This window comes from Bos javanicus, chromosome 14 (genome assembly GCF_032452875.1).
Source record: "Bos javanicus breed banteng chromosome 14, ARS-OSU_banteng_1.0, whole genome shotgun sequence".
Taxonomy (NCBI): domain Eukaryota; kingdom Metazoa; phylum Chordata; class Mammalia; order Artiodactyla; family Bovidae; genus Bos; species Bos javanicus.
The window spans coordinates 70,198,023-70,214,266 of NC_083881.1; the positions used below are offsets into that span (position 1 = coordinate 70,198,023).

General features: G+C 47.7%; 1 protein-coding gene across 4 annotated transcripts; it reads left to right on the top strand.

Moving 5' to 3' along the window:
* Positions 1–2,052: 2,052 nt before the first annotated feature.
* Positions 2,053–15,845, top strand: GEM (GTP binding protein overexpressed in skeletal muscle). Of its 4 annotated transcripts, none has more exons than XM_061439358.1 (5): positions 2,053–2,159; positions 3,579–3,918; positions 11,441–11,517; positions 12,594–12,798; positions 14,213–15,845. In XM_061439358.1, the coding sequence occupies exons 2-5, from the start codon at positions 3,588–3,590 to the stop codon at positions 14,488–14,490; spliced, it is 891 nt and encodes a 296-aa protein (XP_061295342.1). In that variant the 5' UTR covers positions 2,053–2,159; positions 3,579–3,587; the 3' UTR covers positions 14,491–15,845. The 4 variants fall into 4 exon arrangements, with proteins under 4 accessions (XP_061295342.1, XP_061295343.1, XP_061295344.1 ...); XM_061439357.1 differs by lacking the exon at positions 2,053–2,159 and adding an exon at positions 2,344–3,348; XM_061439359.1 differs by lacking the exon at positions 11,441–11,517.
* Positions 15,846–16,244: the final 399 nt, after the last annotated feature.

Below are 16,244 nucleotides of genomic sequence, written 5' to 3' on the forward strand. Positions count from 1 at the left end.
CTTGTGGCTCAGCTGATAAAGAATCCACCCGCAATGCGGGAGACCTGGGTTTGATCCCTGGATTGGGAAGATCCCTGGAGAAGGGAAAGGCTATCCATTCCAGTATTCTGGCCTGGAGAATTATAGTCCATGGGATAGCAAAGAGTCAGACAGGACTGAGTGACTTTCACTTTCAGTCTTTTTGTTAAGATCAGTTGACAGAGTCAGCTCAGCATGAAAAAGCACAGATAATTCTGAAATACAGATAATTCACAGATTACATGTATGGAGTCAGTGGAAAACTTTTGGATGGTCCCCTCCCCTTCCCCTCTCTCTCTCTGTCCTTCCCTCACCCCCTACTCTTCTCTTTTCACCACGTCTGTAGCCATCCTCTTCCCGGCTAAGCCCAGAAGGAAAACTCGATGGAAATGAAGGGACCCATCCAGGAAATTATGACCCTTAGGCTCTGGTTGCAGCTCTGCCAGTTACTACCTGAGTGGTAGTCATCCCTTTGGGTATCAGCTTCCTCACATAAAATGAGGAGGTTGGGCCCAGGGCACCTGGGACCAAGAGAGCTCTGGGTTGCCATTCCATCTTTGCCAGCATGGGGCCTGGCATGTCTCAGCAGCTGGTCACTTGGATAATCCCCAGAGCACGTAAGTGCTGCAGGGTAACAGAGAACAGACTCTGTTCACAGCAGGGTCCAGCCACTTGAATAGATGCTGGTGCCTCTGGCTGTTTTCCAGAGCCACCAGCCCATCCAGAGATGCAGCTGGCTGGAAAAGTGGATGGATGTGTTGGAAAGGCCAGTGTCACCTCCAAACACAGTGTCTGGGAAATGCCCGTGGCCCGCAAAAGAGGTCACTGAATCCCTCCAGCTGGGGGCACAGTGCAAAGAGCCATGCAAGTGGAGCTTCGAGTTCTGATGCTGCCACATACATGAGCTGCGTGACCTTGGGCAAGCTCTCTGACTTTGGGGATCATTTTCCTCCTCCATATAATGGGAGCAGCAGTATCTTCACCTTGCAGAATTGTAGTAAAGTTTGAGATACTGCAGAGGTCTAACAGTACCTACTAAATATAGGGACTCAGAGGTACTCAGTAAATGATAGAAGAAGTGGCTGTTTCTGTTATCTTGTGCCCTTTATTCACAGGCATCATTCTCGGGACTGGAACCCAGGCTAAGGCTCCTCGCATGGCCAGAGGCCCTGGCTCCACAGCCAGGACCGGCCATGCTAGGGAGCCTGGTACAGGAGATGCTGCTAGTCGGGATGCTGATTACATTCCCTGATCCAGGAGCCTCAATGTCCTGGTCCAGGGCAGGAGGGCTAGCCACATTGAGCACAGTCTGCTTGGATTCCTACTTAAGCTGTTTTTTCAAGACCTTTTCAAGGTCTTGCCCCCTTGCCCCACCTTCCTCTGGCCCCTTCTCTCTGGGTCCCGGTCAAAGAAGAGAGACGAAGCAGTGTGGGTCTCCTCTCCTTCCCTCTTTCACCGGGAAGGCGACAGGAGCAGGCAGAGGCCGTTTTCCTTGCAGAAGATGCGTCTAACGCAAGCCCCGAACACTTCCATGGGGCTGTAGCCCCAGCCTAAATCTCCACGGGAGCCTCGCCGATCCCTGGTTTTTGGTTTTGGCGAAACTGGGGTTTCCCTTGCAAAAGATGCGGCTGACACAAGCCCTGAACACTTCAATGTGGCTGTAACCCCCTGTGTTTTTTGTGTGTGTGTGTGTGTGTGTGTGTCTTTTGGCGAAACTGGGTTTCCAATCCCAACCTGCCTCTTCCTCCATCCTTCATCCGGACAGCTCGCAAACTGTTTTGCTGGAAAGTGCGATTAAGGGGCACTTCGTGTATTATCTGCCCCCTTCCAGCGTCCGCCTGGTCAAAAGAACAAACCAGAATAAAGGATCCCGGGATTCAACTGTCGTTATTTTTTTTTAAAAGGGGAGAGAGGCGGGGGTCACATGACGGCGAGTCACCGATTTGGCGATGGGGCTGCCCCTCGGGGCTTGCTGCAGAGCCGCCCGCCCCCCAAACTCCGGGCGGGGGCGCTGACGTCACGGCAGAGCCCGGGCCGCGCGCGTATAAACCGCGGGGCGCGGGCGCGGGCGCACCCGGCGCAGTCACCCCGCGATCGGCCGCCCGCATCGCGGCGCGCGCCAGCCCTCGGCCGCCCCCCGGGTAAGGCGCGCGGCCCGCGGCTGGGAGCGGGGGCCTCCGGAGAGGTGCGGGGGGCAGGACTGGGGGAAGGGGTGGGCGTCCCCAGCCCGCGGAGAACTTTCCAAGTGGGGAAAAGAGCCTTCGGGACCTGCTATCCGGCGCGGTGGTCTTTTGATCAGGGGGTCGGGAGGGAGGGGTGTTGCAGAGTTTAAGGGGCGAAGGATGCCGTTCGGCAGTGGCGGGTTGCTTTAGTGCAGTTCAGTTGGAGGGTCATCTCCTCCAGACTGTGATCGGAGGACAGCCGTCAGGGATACTTCAGGTTCTGGTTGTTTGAAGAGTCGGCCTACCGGAGGCGCTGCTTGTAAGATTAAAAAAAAAAAAAACAAACAAACCCTACAAACCGATCGGTCATCAGGGTCATCGAGATGAGGGTCACGGCTAGGGTCATGGACCTGTTGGGGTTTTGGGGAGTGGGTGCGGGAAGGGGAGGGTCTCGCGCTCACAAGTGCATCTTGCTGCTGAAAATGAGATTGCTTCTGCTTTCTGTCTGAGAGCCTGGGAGTCCAGACCTCCGGGCAAGGGGAGAGAGTCTTGAGAAAGGCCAAGTTGTAGCCAAGTTGTTGAGTGTCTTTCTCGAGGGAGTCTTGGACCTGATTGGCTTCAGGAAGGTGGAAATCCGAGTTGAAGGAGAGGAACTCTTGGAGTGGACAGAGTTTAATAAGAGTGAAGCACTGTCTCTGCAAGTTTGACAGCTCTGAACCTGAGCAGGTCCTCTCCCTGCCAGAAGGACAAGGCTAAATGTGATATCCTTGGGCAGGCAGGCAGAAGTGAGGCATACACCTCAAGCAGAAATTCTTCTCCCTCTCGAATAAGAGCATATTCAGGCAGCTGGGGAGCATCAGGGCAACTTTACTAAACATGGAAGTTCCAATCAGCCCTGGTCCAGTCCAGCCGGGGGGAATGATGTCATTGTCACGTGTTCCCCACTGAGGCATAAAAGCCTGCTGGGTGCTGGTGCTACTTAAGTGCCATGTTTAGACAAGAGCGGTAACCTGGCCAGCTGGTCCCCAGCTGCATTAACTTGTTGCTTTTCAAGCCTTCTCTGGAGGCTCTTGGTGCCTTCTGGCTGCCTCTGTGCGGGCTCTGAGTGGGGAATCCCCAGGCTTCCTTGAGGATGGAGGAAGCCCCAGGGCAGTGGACGATACTAACGGTACCTTTTCCTCTTTGCAAATAACAGTCTGCCCGAGGAGCTGCTGTGTGTGTGTGTGTGTGTGTGTGTGTTCAGTTGAAAGCCTGCTGGATTTGGGGACTGCTTCACTGGTGCTCCTTGTGTGAGGGTTACTTGGTAACCTCATGTACTAAAACATCACCGATGACTGTGTTCGAGCTCCCTGAACTCATGCTTCGTGATGCTACCATCTTGGCTGCTTTGCCTTCCAGGACCTGACGATGACTCTGAACCATGTCACCATGCGCCAGGGCACGGCGGGCGTGCAGCCGCAGCAGCAGCGCTGGAGCATCCCCGCCGACGGCAGGCATCTCATGGTCCAGAAGGAGCCCCAGCAGTACAGCCAGCGCAGCCGTCCCCCTGCCGCCCCCGAGGACCCCTGCCGCCGGAGCTGGTCCTCCGACTCTACGGATTCAGTCATCTCCTCTGAGTCCGGAAACACCTACTATCGGGTGGTTCTCATCGGGGAGCAGGGGGTGGGCAAGTCCACTCTGGCCAACATCTTTGCGGGGGTCCATGACAGCATGGACAGCGACTGCGAAGTGCTTGGAGGTAGGTGGCCCGGCTCCGGGGGGCTTTACGGGGTCAGCAGCGGTTCAGGAGGAAGAGCAAGTGGGTGGGTCATTTGTCTGCAGAGTTGGGAACTGCAATTATGCCTTCTTGGCTCTGCCTGGGGAGCCGAGTCCCCACAGAAGCGCTGGCATAGGCCTCTGGGACAAGAAAGTGAAAATGCTTGTAGATAGAAGCTGGGCCAGAGAGGGAATTTCTTACATTCCAGCTCTAAAGGGACCAGGGAGACGGTTTTCAGAGGGTGGAGCTGGAGGGTCAGGATCCCACCTCTGGCTTTTGCCAGGTCTGACCTGGACCTTTCAAGCACTCAGTGTAGACACAGCCTTTTTCCATGGTGATACTTAAAACCAAGCCAATTAGAAAACTGTTAGGATGAATTCATTAGTTTGTTTATTGCAGTATTAGAGGCTTTGCTGCTGCTAAGTCGCTTCAGTCGTGTCTGACTCTGTGCAACCCCATAGACGGCAGCCCACCAGGCTCCCCCATCCCTGGGATTCTCCAGGCAAGAACACTGGAGTGGGTTGCCATTAGAGGCTTTAGAGGGTATAAAATTGTTTAAAATCTCTATTTTCAATAGCACAATATTTAAAAAAGATATTGAAGGATAACAGTGATACTTAACATTTGTAAGTATACTTATGGCTTTTCAATTTTCCATGGATAATCTCATTTAAGGTATTTATTATTTAGGCCTTGGTTTCCAAAACTGATCTGAGGTGATACAGTCTCAAAAAAATCACATATTCCTCAAGTAAAGCATAGCACTGTATTCTGGGAAGTAAGATGAGGCTCCTGTAGTCGATGGTTTAAATTCATTGTCTTTCAACCACAGGGTCTTAGACGATGCCAGGGTCACTGTATGTCCCTGTTTGCATTTGTGGAAATGAAGGAAGCGTGCTTGTCCCAGTGGCATGGTCTGTCTGAACGCTCAGTTGCAACTTACCGCTGAATCACAGATTTCAGGAGTAGGAAGATGCCTTAGTGATGACACGGTTCTGCCCTCTGCTTGATGCACAGAAATCCTACTCCTTCCTTACTGCTGTCAGCCCGTTTCTACTAAACATCTATTCTTCCTTTGTCTGGGAGTTCACTGCTTCATGAGGCAGCTCTAGAACTGGCTTTAAATGATGACTCATTGATAGAACATTGATTTTTCTCCTCACTCCTGACGTCTCAGGGATGACAGCTAAACCCTAGTTCAAGGGAGAAAGAGGCTCAGTATCTCTTTTTTTAGTAAAGACCCACGGGTGCGTGTCCCTATAGGAGACAGGCAGGAGGCTCTCATCTAGAATGTGCATTTGCAGTGGGACAGATGCTTCATTGGGTGCCTTATATTTGTGACTTTATTTTGGTCCTCACATCATGTCTGTACACTGAGTCTTAGGGACTTACCTGGAATCACCCTCTGGAGCATCTTGGATTAGAACCCGGGATTTTCGAAATTAGTTTGGTGGTGTTCACCTTCCACCATTGATAGGGAACCTGCTATGTGTCAGGCACATAGTGCTAAGTACTTCCCACAGGTATTTTAATAGTACTTATAAAAATTAAGCCCATTTGGTTCTAAAGTCCCTATTTTACAGGTGAAGAAGTGGAAGCTTGTGAAGTCAAGTGACTTTCCCAGGGTGAAAAAGCTAGTCCCTGGTTTGCCCAGGATTCAAAACTAGTTGTGATTGAATCTAAATTCCTGTGTTCTTTCACTGTACTCGGCCGCCCCTGGATTTAGCATCCGAATGCTGTTACATACTATAGCACTTTGGGCAGGGTACCTCCCACATGCCTGGCTCCATGCCATGCTCTGGGGTACTCAGTGATGGATGAGGTACACCATAATACCCTCTTAGGAAGGATTTGAAGGCTGGGGGCTGTATTTAGAGCAGCATAAAAATTAATAAAGAAGTCACGGTAAAGTACTTTGGGGATTGATATGAAAAAGAGACCAAAAAAGAATTTTTGTTCATTTCTTTAAGAGGGAGGGATTGAAATAATTAGTAGATAGCAGACTCTCAAAAATGTTTGTCCATTAGAGCACCGTGGTACCTATCCAGAGGGTGGTATTCCTGTGAGTATAGGGTATGAAGAAGACTGACCCATCCCTGAACCTTGGGAAGGCAGGCTTCTGTATTTGGGAGGCTTCTTTGTTTAATGGGGAGAGGGGACTATTGGTAGGGGGAATCCTTTCATGATCTCCTCAGACAGAGAACCTTTGACAACAGGAAGCTTCTTGGGTGACTCATCCTACCTAATCTGACCTATTTGAGTAACTCATACTGTCTAGGATTACAGCTCTTACCTGTGGGGGGCTGTTGGAATCGGTGGTTGGCTTTATCTTTCCCGAGGAGAGGGTTTTCCATGGCACTTCACTGCATTGTTCTTTTTTTCAGCATTAATCATAAGATAAAAAGTACACGATACTCTCATCATTATTTCTCCAAATAAAGATGAATGTTGTTAAGATTATATTGCACTAATCTTATGACTCTCTGTGCATATTTAATGCCATTCATTCATTCACTCATCCGTCCATTCATCAGTTACTGAACGTATACCATGAAGCTTGATGCGACTCAGTGAGGACATACTAAGAGTCGTGGGGTTTCTTCCTTAAGGATACTGACAGTATTTGCAGTCGAGAGCAGATATACACCCACTTATAAATCAAGATAGGACGCAGTTAGTATCTTCAAAGAGGTACAAGGGCAGTACTGGGGGAATTCAGAGGAGAAAATAAATACCACTTCTGGCTGTGAAATCAGGAAAAGTTTCATGCAAGTGTTGGTCTCTGAGCTGGACCCTAAGGACCACTAGGATTTAGAAGCCCTGAGGGAGGTGGAAAGACATTGCACGTATGCACAGATGTACAGCAGAGACCACTGGACTTGAAACCTCGTATGTGGGTTTGGACCCCAGTTTTGATGCTGGGCTTCCCTCATAGCTCAGTTGGTAAAGAATCCGCCTGCAATGCAGGAGATCCTGGTTTGATTCCTGGGTGGGCAAGATCCCCTGGAGAAGGGATAGGCTACCCACTCCAGTGTTCTTGGGCTTCCGTTGTGGCTCAGTTGGTGAAGAATCCGCCTGCAATGGGGGAGACCTGGGTTTGATCCCTGGGTTGGGAAGAGCCCCTGGGGAAGGGAATGGCTACCCACTCCAGTATTCTGGCCTGGAGAATTCCATGGACTGTGCAGTCCATGGGGTCACAAAGAGTCAGACACGACTGAGCCACTTTCACTTTCACTTTCTTTTCACTTTGATGCTGGGTGCTCCTGGACAAGATACTTACCCTTCTCATGCTTCCTCATTAGTAAAATAGGGACACTACTGACATCAAAGGTTATTAAGAGGATAAGGGGAGATAGCACAGTGCCGGGCACAGAGTGAGTACCAAGTGAACATTAGCTGGGGCTGATTCTGCGTCTGCTGTTTCCTTCCCGTGGGCTTCTCTTCCGCGCCAGCCCTTTCACTGCTTGAAGCCCTTCGTCCACTCTGGTGCCTCTTGCCTGGGGCCCTGTGAGGCAGGCAGAGGAGACGGGAGCCACTAGAGGGGAGGCCAGTGCTCCTCAGTGCTGCTTGTTCCTTTCCAAGTGGGACCCTCTGGACTCTGAAAGCTGAAAGCAGTTGAGAGTTCTGGGGGGAGAGGGATGCTGGAGCCTCAGAACTTTCCAGAGGCTGCCAGGACAGGTTCCGGCAGGTGAGAGAACTCCTGTTCAGGCTCACACACAGCCCTGGAGCCAGTCTTGAGCAGGGTGGTCCTCCGAGCAAAGAGGGTGGGGGGTCAAATGCAGTACAGACAAATCAAGAGGCAGCAGTTCAGGGAAAATGGAGACTGACCACAGTTGCCCAGTTAGAAACTCTCCCCCACCCCTCAGGAGGGTCTCTCCTGTTCTACAGGGGGTGAGTCCACCCCCCGCATCCCAGCCTTCATGGGGGAGCACCAGAAAAAGGAGGCCTTCTCCAGACCAGGGATCTGAGAAGCCTTCTAAGCAAGAGGCCTCAACCCTTTCTCCACACAGCTTCACCCAGCGCATATTTCAAAGGACTCGTCTAGAATTTCATATTCTTTTATGTCAGCTCTTCTTACCTGATTAGCACTTAAAAAGGCTGAAAGGTAAGTGCCTAAGAGAGGAAGAGAAACGCAAGCTTTGGTTACAAGCAGGTTCTCTCCTGGTAGCAGAAGGCTGTCACGCGGACGCTCTGTGTGTTTGAGGAATCCTTGGGGCACGTAGCCAGAGGCGCTACATAAACCCAGGTGCAGGGCACATGGCCACAGCAGGGCCGAGATGTATTGTTTTAGGCTCCTGGGTTTCCAACACAGTGACTTTCAGGCAGGGGTAAGTCAAAACGATCCTGTCAGGAACCTTCCGGGACAGCAAAGCAGTTTGTCCTTAATTTGCAACTGGACTCTTCAGTCCACTTATTCCTCTAGACTTCTTCTGATAATTCTTAAACCGAGAGAAAGTTTGAGTTTGCTTTTTCCCTTAGCTACTGGAATACAGTATGCTTCTGTCTGAACTACTGGAGATTCAAGCAGATCTCTTGTGCCTGCCTACTTTTGGGTAGTGAGTGATGAGCAGAGAAAGTGGGGTGTTTTTTTTTTGAGTTTTCTGAGTGCAAGGAAGGCTTTCAGAGAAAAGATAAAAACTCTGAGGTGGTCACGGGCAGGCAGCCACGCCCCCACCACTACCCCCAGCCCGATCTGTGCTGCCCAAACTCTGATGGTTTGCACTTGGTTGTATACATTTGCCTGTTGAAGTCATGAGTCTCTACTCTCCACTAAGCCAAGTTATGCTATTCATTCTGATCCATTCCTGATGCATCCTGAGGGTAGCAAACCGGTGGGAATAAATAGACTTAAAAATCCCCAGTGGGAAACAGTTACCATCGTTTAGAAGAGTGACTCCAGAAAAGGTGGGGACACTGAGAAATTCAAAGTTGTTCCTGGTTCATTTTTATTCTCCTCTGTCCACGTGTCCTTCCTTTCTCTCTCCTGATTCTAGTCCCTAGATGAAGAAACATTAGACCAGGAGCATGGCTTTTCTGTTTTACATTGGAGCGTAGTTGCTTTACAGTGTTGTAAGTTTCTGCTGTATAAGAGTGTGAGTCGGCTACAAGCACACCTGTATCTACTTGCTCTTGAGCCTCTGCACCCTGCATTCCGCCCCCGTGGATCGTCGCAGAGCACTGGGCTGGTTCCCTGCGCTGTACACAGCGGGTTCCCTCTTGAGCCTCTGCCCCCTGCATTCCGCCCCCGTGGATCGTCGCAGAGCGCTGGGCTGGTTCCCTGCACTGTATTCAGTGGCTTCCCACTAGCTATATACACGTCAATGCTACTCTCTCGATTTGCCCCATGCCCTTCTTCCCCACTGCGTCTGCAAGTCCGTTCTCTACGTCTGCGTCTCTATTCCTGCCCTGTAAATAGGTTCGTCAGTACCATTTTTCTAGATTCCATATATATGTATTGATGTACAGTGTTTGTTTTTCTCCCTCTGACTTACTTTATTCTGTGCAACAGACTCTAGGTTCATCCACATCACTACAAATGACCCAATTCCATTCCTTTTTATGGCTGAGTAATATTCCATTGTATATATGCACCACATCTTTATCCATTCTTCTGTTGATGGACATCTAGGCTGCTTTCATGTCCTGACTGTTGTAAATAGTACTTTTACAATTTGCACATGAACATTGGGATAATGTGTCTTTTTCAGTTATGTAAACCAGGAGCACTGCTTCTTCTAAGTACCTCACTGTTATAAAGCAGGAAATATCCTGGTTCCTACAATGCAGGGCTCTTCAGCTAGGATTACCTATAATAGGAAACAGCAAGTATGCCAAGAACCAACTTTCATGATCTGAAGAAGTGATGATAACAGCTAACATTTACTGCATGTCTCCTGTGTGCCCAGGCTTGATAAATGTAATTGTCAGATAGCCCTAAGGTATGGATACTATAATCAGTTCCATTTCACAGATGAAGAGACTGAGGCCCAGAGAAATTAAGAAAGCAGTTCAGAGCCAAATAGTTAATAAGGGCGGGCACCCAGATTTGAGTTCAGGTTTGCTTGTGCTCACAGCTGCAGTGCTATATTTATCATCCATTCATTCATTTGATAAGTATTTACTAAGCACCCGCCATCTACCCAGGAAATGTCCTGGGTGCTGGGGGAGAGGGCAGTGAACAGCACAGAGGTAAATCTGCGTTAACATTCTGGAAGGTGAGAGGGACCGAAAATAATAAAATGAGTACATTAAATGCATTCTTGTTAGATAGCAATCAGCACAGTGAAGAAAAAACAGGGAAGGGAGTAAGGAATATTGGGAGGAGGATGACGGAATTTTAAGAAGGTGGTCAGGAAACACATCACTCAGAAGGAGGTGAGGGAACAAGCCTTCGAATATTGGAGAGAACTGTTGTCATTCAGTCACCCAGCTGTGTCCGACTCTTTGCGACCCCATGGACTGTAGCCAGACCTGCCTGTCCCTCGCCATCTCCCGAAGTTTGCCCAAGTTCATGTCCATTGCATTGGTGATGCCATCTCATCCTCTGGTGCTCTCTTCTTCTGATTGTCCTAGTTCCTAGCAAAAAGAACAGCCAACGAAAAATGACCAAAAAACAAAAAGACAAAAAATCATTACGAAGATAATAATTTTCTAATGTTAAAATTCAAAACAGGAAACCGCATTGTACAAATAGAGGGAGTATGGGCTTAGTTGCGTGGAACTGATGGGAATTTCTCTTGCAAAAATCCCACTGAACTCAGTTACTCCCCTCCCCCCTACACACACACTGATTTTTCTGGCCTGGAGCTGCTCTGCCCTTTGGACTGCATTCACCCTTCACCTACACTCAATCTGGGCTCAAGTGCCAGGAGGGAAGTTTCCATTACTAAGTAGAGCTGGAGGCTGTGCCTCTGTTCTACTTAAGATGGAAAAGCGATCCCGTTTATTCCAGGGACCTATATTTTTTAAATGCAGAAAATGTCATCAAAACAAGGTTAGTCTCAAGATTTTTTTCTTGCATATTTCAAAAGAGCTCTGTGAGCTGAAAGCTCCTGAAATTGCCAGTGAATGTTCAGTCATCAGCCCTGTGAGGGCTGTGAGCTACGTTTGCAGTTCTACTGGGCAGTCAGTGTTTCTCAGGCAGCATCCATGGAATCGGAGTCAAAAGTACTCAAGTGAGTTTATTCTCCTAAAGGGTTTTCCTGTATAAAATGTATAGGAATGATGAAAATGAATGGATGCCTTTCAAGTGTTTAGTGACACATATTCGGAAGAAGCAGGAGATCTGCTTAGTAAATACTGGAGGAATATGTGCGGAATGTTGTTGAAGGTGGTTAAAAAAGAGTTTATCTTTGTGAATATTTACACAGTTTACTCTGTCTACTTGCATAATTAATTGCATAGTTAGTAAGTTTATTTTCTGGCATAATTTGCTGCATCACCCTCTTAGAGAAAAGTGTTGCCTATCTGTTTGACTCCAACATCACTGTTCTTTCTTTTCCAGAAGATACATATGAACGAACACTGATGGTTGATGGGGAAATTGCAACAATTATCCTCCTGGACATGTGGGAGAACAAGGTATGCAGGGCCCGTGACTGTAAACTCCTCTGGGGCCTGCCTTCCAACAGGCTGTTTGGTGCAAGGGTGACATTGTCCTTCTTGATGTTCCAGATAAGGTGGACTCATTTTCTTGATTAAAAAGCATTTACTTCTGAAGACCGAAACTGTTGTAAGGAACATGTTGTTCATAAATGAGCTCTGAATAACAAGCAAGTGGCAGTGATCTGCCCTTAGGTCTATTCAGAAATACAAAGTGTATTTGTTTTAGGGAAAGTCCCAGTAAGTATGGGTGATAATTTTAAACTGCATAAAACCATATTATATGAAGTTGACATTCTCAATAGTTTTCACATTTTGCTTTTTTTGGTGAAAGGTTTGGGGTTTCTGAGCTTGTATGCTAGACCGACCTTCTGTTTATTGAGACTCCTCCTATGCTAATGAAAGGATTCTTAATTTCATCACTTAGGAAAGGCAACGGAGAAGGCAATGGCACCCCACTCCAGTACTCTTGCCTGGAAAATCCCATGGACGGAGGAGCCTGGTAGGGGTCCATGGGGTCGCGAAGAGTCATACAGGACTGCGCGACTTCACTTTCACTTTTCTCTTTCATGCATTGGAGAAGAAATGGCAACCCACTCCAGTGTTCTTGCCTGGAGAATGCCAGGGACGGGGGAGCCTGGTGGGCTGCCGTCTATGGGGTCGCACAGAGTCGGACACGACTGAAGCGACTTAGCAGCAGTAGCAGTAGCAGCAGGAGAGGCAAAAAGAATTTTATGGAAGCCAGGAAAGGCTCCTTTTAGGTGGTTGAAATAAAATTGGAAATATTGTTTGGCAGACCCATTGTATAATTTATCAACTCAAGCTGTAGGAGGAATCAGAAAGTCAAAGTTTTTGGCGTCCGTCCCGTCTGAGCTAGCAGTCTTTACAGTCACAGACATCATGGAAGACAGATGCCTCTGGGGGAAGTTGGAATGAATTTTCTTCCTCTCCCGAATCAGCAGAGGGACTCTGGGATACACACGTTCCCTCTTTCAAACGGACACCTCATTCAACCAGGCAGCTCTGAGCTCATGGAAGACCTTGTCCTTTATCAGGGGGAGAGTGAGTGGCTACAGGACCACTGCATGCAGGTCGGGGATGCCTACCTGATCGTCTACTCCATCACGGACCGAGCCAGCTTTGAGAAGGCGTCTGAGCTGCGGATTCAGCTTCGCAGGGCCCGGCAGACCGAGGACATCCCGATAATCCTGGTTGGCAACAAAAGTGACCTGGTGCGGTGCCGGGAAGTGTCCGTATCAGGTAAGAGGAGCGGTGCCAGTACTGTAGAAACGTCTCTGAGTCCCTTGCCTTTTGCTTCTGACGGTTGCTCTTTCCTGAAGCTGAAACCGGGGACTTACTAGAATGCCACGTGGAGTTTCGAGAATCCTCTCTAAGAGGTCCACGTTCCCAGCAGATCATCTGCTCTACCTGCGGGATTCCAGTCTCTCCATCCCCAAGGCTTTCTCTGGGATTCCTTTAGGGAAGAGGTTTGGCTCAGGGAAAACTGGCCATCCCCAGCCTTTTGGCCTCGTCCCTTCTATTCTCCAGGGAGATCTCAAGCCTTCTGGGAAGTGAAAGTAACATCTTTAGACAGGAAGGATGGGCACTTTGATTAAGGGGCATTGTGAGAAAGAGTCTCACCGAGATTGAGAATTCTACTCTGGCTGCCTCTGGTTGCTAGAAGCATCCTTCCAGCCCTCACTCTTTGTTTCCTGAATTCCAGTCAAGGCATCAGTCTGCTGGTGTCACATACCCTTGTCATAATTCAAGGATACTTTCTATTTGTTGAGCTGGCACCCAAGTGCCTTTGGGGACCTTAAAATTTTATTGTCCTAATACAGATTTGTACAATGGTAAAAAATAAAATAAAATGCTGCATTGCCAGCCTCAACCCAGGAGTAAAGAACCCTGTAAAAGACTGAAAAGACCCAACCAGCTTGGGAATGCCTTACTCTTGGGAAATGGCTGTCTATAGTAGTTAGTTCCCCCCAAACAAAAACGTGGACACCTGGTCATTGAACACAGGAGAACATTCGAAATTGAGACTGTTTCAGAAAAACTTGTTTGTAGAGTTGCTGTAATTGTACTGTACATATGTGAAATCTTCAAAATTTTTTCAAAATATCTCATCAAAACTTAAAAAAAGTTTTTTTAAGAGAGGAAATAAACTAGTAGGATTCTTAATTTTCAATTCAGGAACTGAATCAGGAGAAAGAGTAAAGAACATGAACTTGAGAGTGAAGCAGACCTGGATTCACAGCTGCTACTTACAGGCTGTGTGAATGCCCCTCCCTTCCTGTCTCATCAGCTACCTGAAAGGGATAGTGTACTTTTAAAGATTGTTGTGAACATTAAAAAAATATTTGTCAAGTATTTAGCCCATCTCCCGAGGGGAGTCAATTAAGACAATGGCTGGGACTATTATAATTAATACTATGACACTGGTGAATTTGATGGGCCCGATCTAAAGCCCGTCTTTGCTGCTTCCAGGAATTTTCCTGTGAGGCTCTTTGCTTCTGTTTAAGGGAGGCCACGTGTCCCCGTGGCCTCCGGTATCCATCATGTGGATTGCTGACTTCGAGTCCCCTGGGGCACCGTTGCTTGGCTGTGTGCGTGTCGGGTCAAATCTGCAGCTCCCCTGACTCTCCTCTCGCCCTCTTGCTTTCCCCATCAGAAGGGAGAGCGTGTGCTGTGGTGTTCGACTGCAAGTTCATCGAGACCTCTGCAGCCGTCCAGCACAACGTCAAGGAGCTGTTTGAAGGCATCGTGCGGCAGGTCCGCCTCCGGCGGGACAGCAAGGAGAAGAACGAGCGGCGGCTGGCCTACCAGAAGCGGCGGGAGAGCATCCCCAGGAAAGCCAGGCGCTTCTGGGGCAAGATCGTGGCCAAAAACAACAAGAACATGGCCTTCAAGCTCAAGTCCAAGTCCTGCCACGACCTCTCGGTGCTCTAGGCACCCAGAGCCACCCGCTGTCCCGCAGAGGACATCACTGAAGGCCACTGGGACCCATAATCTATATTAGATTGGATTCTTAAGTATCGTTAGATGTGGCTTCCCCTATTGTAGCTGGGAACTAATGTGCTAGCCTGCTGGGCAATGTACGCATGGAAAATGAAAGAGCTTCGTGAGGAGTCAGTATTCATTTACAGGAAGAGCCTGACCTTTGCTGTTTGAACACCCAAGACTCATTAGAGGGCGTGGTCGGGGTTCACATGTGTTTCTTCTCTCCTTTGGCTGATAGAGAATCGAAGCCTACCGAAGAATGCCTGGATAAGAACTTTTCCTAGTTAAAATTTTGCCTGGTGTTCTGATATGTGAATTTGAGGCCAATCAGTCGGTCATAGGCAAATATAGGAAAGCTGTCAAAAGAGTTTTGCAAAGGAAAGAGAACTTCTGTCTTTGTAGCTAGAACTGCATAACTGGGTTCATCATGGTCATCACTGTCATTGCTCCGTGAAGCTGTGAGAGATGATGGACTTGCTGGAAACGAAAGCTTAGCAAACTATTTTTGTTCAATGCCCATAGTTGATGATCCATAAATCTGTAGAATTTGGAATTGATACATGTACCACTTATGGGTTCAAAAACTGTGTATTTACTATTGTGTCTTATATTTTTTTATTTAGAGGAAAATTATTTTAATCAGATTCTATTTAGCCAAACCACATTTTCTGTTGCATTGTTTTTAAAATCATGGGGCCATCATAAAAATATTTTTAACATCTAAATTACTAAGAACGTAGAGTGCAAAATGCCAGATTTTAAAATATAATCGAAGCTCTGAATTTTTGTAAAACACAAAACATAAATACTTCCAGCATTTTGGGTTGACCCTTGTATGCCGCAGCTCTGCTCTATTTATTATTATTTTGCAAAATAACAACCATTGTAACATTTGATAAAGCATATTTATGAACCTGTTTCTTATTAAGAAAAACACCCGTTTTATTACCATTTTCTATCTTTTTCAAAATATTCAAGTTTTTACCTATATGTCTTATAATAAAATAAATAAAATCTTTGGAAAAAAAAGGCATTCCTAAATATTTTTCCTCTCCAGGAAAGATGGTTGTGATCATTTTGGTATAGCTTCCAGAGCAAGCAAACTATAAAGAAACCTACCTATCATTTTATTTCTTCTTTTCATTGGCAGTAGCCCAGTCATTATCTGTTTTAAAGAGTATTCCTGACCCCTGTCCTTTGGGACGTGATTCACAATAATGCAAGGTGATTTTCAGCTGATACAGTTAGGAAGTATTTGGAGTCACGTAAATGCTAAGTTATAATAAAAGTGAGATTGATCTTTACTTTGGTCTGGAAAATTCCTAACTCAACAGATGGGCCTCGCTTTGCTCCCCAAAGGCTCATGGTCCTAAGCTTGAGTAAAGCATTAGAGGAAATTATAAAGGATTAGGGAGGAAAAAAAGGAAGCTGGTGATTTTCAGCCTGAGATCTAGCCAGGCAAGGCTTTAACCAAATTTTCCTTGCTGACTTTATTACAGCTGGACATTAATACATGGCTGCTTTCCAGTGGTGCTGTGTAGCCCTTCTGCTGCAGGAGTGGGGCTCCCTGTTCACACCCCTGGCCCCCATGTGCCCCCTCTTTCACTCTCAACTCCCTCTCTTTCTGAGTTTGTGGTCAGACACACACAGTGACAATCGTGGGACCTTGCATATTGCCCCGAGTGACACAGTTTTACAAGGGG